The sequence below is a fragment of the Corylus avellana genome, chromosome 7 (assembly GCF_965113065.1).
Source record: "Corylus avellana chromosome 7, dhCorAvel1.hap1.2, whole genome shotgun sequence".
NCBI classification, from domain to species: domain Eukaryota; kingdom Viridiplantae; phylum Streptophyta; class Magnoliopsida; order Fagales; family Betulaceae; genus Corylus; species Corylus avellana.
The window spans coordinates 13,811,781-13,817,045 of record NC_142496.1 but is presented as its reverse complement, the minus strand read 5'-3'; the positions used below and the strand labels follow the sequence as shown (position 1 = coordinate 13,817,045).

General features: G+C 39.8%; 1 protein-coding gene across 1 annotated transcript; it reads left to right on the top strand.

The window, feature by feature from the left end:
• Nucleotides 1-1,636: 1,636 nt before the first annotated feature.
• OBP4 (OBF binding protein 4) lies at nt 1,637-3,211 on the top strand. The gene has a single exon (XM_059597631.2). The coding sequence runs from the start codon at nt 1,856-1,858 to the stop codon at nt 2,816-2,818; it is 963 nt and encodes a 320-aa protein (XP_059453614.2). The 5' UTR covers nt 1,637-1,855; the 3' UTR covers nt 2,819-3,211.
• The last annotated feature ends 2,054 nt before the right edge of the window (nt 3,212-5,265 follow it).

Here is a 5,265-nt window from a genome sequence, read left to right as displayed (position 1 = left end):
CCCCCCTTGGGTTTTCCAACTTTATTTTTTTCTCTCTGGGGTTTTATTTTTATCATAGGAGGTCCCTGTGGTTTTGATAATAGACTAAGTTAGTCCTCCGTTAGTTGACTTAACGGAATTTCACGTAAACCAATCACATGTTGACACGTGGCACTTACTTAATTTTTTTAAAAAGATTAAAAAAAAATGTATTTTCTAAAAATAAAAAAAAAAAAGAAAAAAGAAAAAAGAAAAAGAAAAAAGATTGGAGGTGGCCGAGCCACCCCCTTGGCCATTTGGGAGCCACCCCCTTTGGCCATGGGGGTGGCCTGGCCACCCCCATCTGGCCGGATGGGGGTGGCTGAGCCACCTCCTGGGACCAAGGGGGTGGCCGAAACCATCCCCAGTACCCACTGGGGGTGGCTCGGCCACCCCCCCCATGGAGCCTTGGGGGTGGCCGAAACCACCCCCAACCACCATTGGCCACCCCCAGTGGGTACTGGGGGTGGTTTCGGCCACCCCCTTGGGCTCCAAGGGGGTGGCCGAGCCACCCCCATGGCCAAAGGGGGTGGCTGAGCATACCCCAAATGGCCAAGGGGGTGGCTCGGCCACCCCCAACCTTTTTTCTTTTTCTTTTTTTTTTTTTTTTTTTTAGAAAATACTTTTTTTTTTTAAATTTTAAAAAAAAAAAAGTTTTAAGTAGGTGCCACGTGTCAACATGTGATTGGTCCACGTGGAATTTCGTTAAGTCAACTAACGGTTAACTGACGAAGGATTAACTTGGTCTATTATCAAAACTACAGGAATCTCCTGTGATAAAAATGAAACCCTAGTGAAAAAAAAATAAAGTTGGAAAACCCCAAGAAGGTTTAGAGTATTTACCCCTATGATTTTTTATGAATATAATAAAATATTGGGTAACTACAGTGTTACTAAATTTAGTACACTGTTGCTACCTAATACTTTAAAAAACTTATATATACCTTGCATAGTTGCATGTGAATTTTTAGAAAATTTTCCTATTTAAATAAAGTAGTAGGTATGTGATATTAAGTGCTAACGAGCTTATGCTCAATAGTTCTAAAAAAATCTTACCAAAAAAAAAAAAAATAGTTCTAAAAAAAAAAAAAAAACATTTAATGAATTACCTTAAAATAGTTTAATACCAACTAAGAACCTGGCACTACCAGTTCGGAGAAGGTACGGAAACCTAAACCTCCACTGTTAACAAAATCATGTACTGTGTACTGCTCAAGAATGACAGCAGGCGACGTGGCGCCCAGTGGACCAGTGGTGACTGACACCAGGATAGCACAGCTGATAAAATTAGTGTGGCCGACAACGCGACAACCTGATTTTGTGGACAGCAACTCTCCATGGTCTTCATCCGTCCACGTGGACGGCTCGATCCCCATCCAGGGCCGTACAATCTTCCCCTGTCCAACCATGTCTAGTCAACATCTCTACAAATCCTCAAACTTCCCAAATAACACCTATAGTTTCAGTAACACTCCAAATTATCAATAGGCCTAAGTAGGTAATTTCACATCACTATTGTGGACCGTTGTCATTTTGGTTAATGTACAGGGCTCTTTCCGTAATTTGGAAGAAAAAAAAAAAAACGAAAATAGAATTGGAAGATCTGCAGGGATATTTGTCAGAGAGTTTGGAAGCTCTTTCTCTGCTCTCGCTCTCTCTCTCTCTCTCTCTCACATAAAACAGCGAGTCCTGAGAAGAGAACTTTCTCAGTCATAGTCAGCATTTTCCCTGAAAATATCCCAGAAAATTTAATATGAAACTTCCGAGCTAGCATGTGATTCGAACACCGAAAAGATACTACTCTGAGTATTCTTTCGTGTCTGGGAGAGTTAGCGAAATGCAAGACATCCATTCGATCGGAGGGGGCGGGCGGTTATTCGGAGGCGGCGCAGGCGGAGGTGGAGGCGGAGGAGGGGACCGGAGGCTTCGACCGCATCACAACCAGCACAACCAGCACCAGCAACAGGCGCTCAAGTGCCCGCGCTGCGACTCGCTCAACACCAAGTTCTGCTACTACAACAATTACAACCTCTCCCAGCCCCGACACTTCTGTAAAAGCTGCCGCCGCTACTGGACCAAAGGTGGCGTCCTCCGCAACGTCCCAGTCGGCGGCGGTTGCCGGAAGGCGAAGCGCTCCAAGACTAAGCCCTCCTCCGACGCATCAGCGCCCCAGCAGCCGCAGCAGCAGCGAGAGCGCAAGTCCAACTCTCATTCTAGCAGCGAGAGCTCGAGTCTCACCGCCACGAACAACGCTGCCACCGAGGCGGTCTCGGCGGTCACGGAGGCGCCTTCTTTAAGCTCAGCCTCCAATTTGTTGAACGTCCAAGACTCGAAGCTCTTCCCTCCTAACCCTGGTTTCGACCCGCCCGGGTTGCTGGAACAACAAGGCTCCGACTGCGGGATATTCTCCGAGATTGGGAGCTTCACGAGCCTCATAACGGCGTCGAGCGAGGCATTGCCGTTTGGGTTTAACAATATTTCGGAGATCACGCCGTTTAGGTTGAATCAACAAGGTCATGATCAGCAGAATCAGTGGCAGCAACAGGAGCAGAAGGTGATGGGCGGTATGGTTCCAGAGGAATTGAAGATGCAGGAGATCACGGGTGGGCTGCTGGATCAGACGGTCCCGGTCGATTTATCAGCTTTGCAGAATAGATCGAGCGGTGGGGGATTCGGATCGTTTGATTGGCAAGTCAATGGGGATCAAAGCTTGTTTGATCTTCCTAACACCGTGGATCAAACATACTGGAGTCACAGTCAATGGACTGACCAAGACCACCAAAGTCTCTATCTCCCGTAAATCTCTCTCACTCCCTTTTACTATTAAAAAAAAAAAAAAAAAAAAAAAGGGAAGAACTCTCAAAAAAATTCGAAGAGAAAAATACGAAAAAAAAGAAGAACAAGAATTCGAGAGAGTTATGTGAAATTATGCATATGACTGTTTTTCTACGCAAATTGTTTATATCTTTTTTTTTTTTCTTCTTTTAATTGCTTTTTGGGCTTTTTTTTCTTGGATGATTTTGGAAGGTGTCTGGGTGTGATGTTGAACTAACTTTTATGTTAGGTTTTCTTATTTTAATTTGTATTTTTTTTTCTTAATTTTGGAGGGGGAGGGGATTTATGTGTTCTAATGTATCTGAACTGAATTAATCAAAAATATAGAGAAGATATAGAGAGTGTTTTTGTTTGTGCTTCCTAAAATCTCATCTTATCTACTAATCTCTTCAATTAGTGGCTTAAAACACGAGTCAAACACCCGCCTCAATCCCATGGAGGAGGTGCTAACATTGATGCAGTAAAGTGTACGGACACCAAGTCCGTCGGGTAGCCCCCGGGGGGGGGCCACAGCGGTAGTGACGAGTCCCATGCGCGATCATGACTCCACGTGGGGTTACGCTATAGGGCGGCTACTGGGAGAGGTCGGTTTGTCCTGGCACTGGTCTGATCCCCACAAATTGCTGACAATTGAGTGCTGAACAGGGTAGATATATGGCAGGGTTGATGGTGACCTGGAGCCTGGGGGGGTGTGTAATTGGAGGGGGGGCCCCATATTAGGTGGGCGTGGTGGGTGTAGAAGTGGTCTACCCTAGGAGTCACGCATTTAAGTGCGTTGGTTTCATTACATCCATGTCTGTCCGGGGGGGCCTTTGTCCATCGGCGCAGAGTTCCCATACACTCTTTTTCAACTTGTTTACGAAAACTCCGCAACCGACAATAACCGAATGCATTAAAGGTTGTAATACGGGGAGACTTTCTAGTTTTGAGTTACCATCAGTTTTTATGAGAGACGAATAAATGTTCGAACTACTCTTATATTATTTGAGCACTTTGAATTTTATATAAATATAATTCATATTGTGGTTATAATTTAAAGTTTTGAGTGTGAAAGGTCGGAGCCGCGAACAATACATGGTCGAACAACTCAAAACTTATTAGAGAATTCGGTTCAATTTTCATTGAGTTTGTAATATTTTTTAAAATTTAAAAGCTCTTAATTGAATGTATTAAATTAAAATATATATATATATATATATATATATATATATATAATCTCATCCTTCTTACAAGATGTTTTTGTTAAATTCTAGTGGAAGGGTGAGAAGTTCTTAAAATACCCTTGCATTTAAAAAAAAATAATAATAATAATTGTAATTTAAGGTAATTTGATAATTTCATAAAGTTTAGAGGTGTATAATAGTTATTTTATTATTTGACGGTTTAGTTTTACTCCAATTTTATTTGAGCAATTGAGTTTTACATAGATAGTATTTATTTTATGTTCAAATTAAAGTTGTATATGAGGGTTGGTGCCTCCGGGTTTTAAATAATATATATATATATATATATATATATATATATATATACTCTTTCTAATTATCTTCAACCATATATTCTTCATAATAATTTAGCTAATAATTGGTATGAATTTACGAAAATAGGAATAATTTAGCTTTATAAACAGTGATAATAGGGATGAATAAACTCATTAAACTGTTAATAAGCAAATTCAAATTCATTCAGAACCTAAATAAAACCAAGTTTAAACACATTATTTAACTTGATGATGAATTCAAGCTCAACTCATATTTAAAACAAAATTAAATGAAATACACTTAGAACTTCTAATTTAAGATGGGAGATGGAAATGTAAATGAAAATAGAAATTGAAATGGCAAAATAAAGTGAAATACACTAATAACTTCTAATTAAAGATGGAGATGGAAATGTAAATGAAAATGGAAATTGAAATTGAAATGGCTATGGAAAGGATGACGATGGAAATTGAGAGAATGGAGATGAAAGTGGAGCACATAGAGGTGACCAGTTTCTCATATAGATGTGTACCTTGAAATCAAAAGAGAAAAGGAAACTGCACTTATCCACCGAATTGTCACCTCTATTGTAATGTTCTTCTTAAAGTTTAAAACTTCTTAATTTATTCAATGTCTCTCTCTCTTAGGATTTTTCGTTAAATCCCAACAAAATTTTCAAAATACTTCATTTGTTTTTCTTAGAAAAAATATTTAAATTTGTTTGCAATGATGGAGGCATGGATATTTTGCAAATGCCGTTAAATTCAAACCAATGCTTTCATTTTTGCAATTTTTTTTTTCCTAAAACAAATGGGGGCATTTTAGAAAAAGTTAACGAAAAAGTGAGATTACAAATAATTGAAAGATAAATACACTAAATTCAGAAAAATTAAGCACAAAAACACTTAACAATTTCTTAGTTTTCTTTTATCAA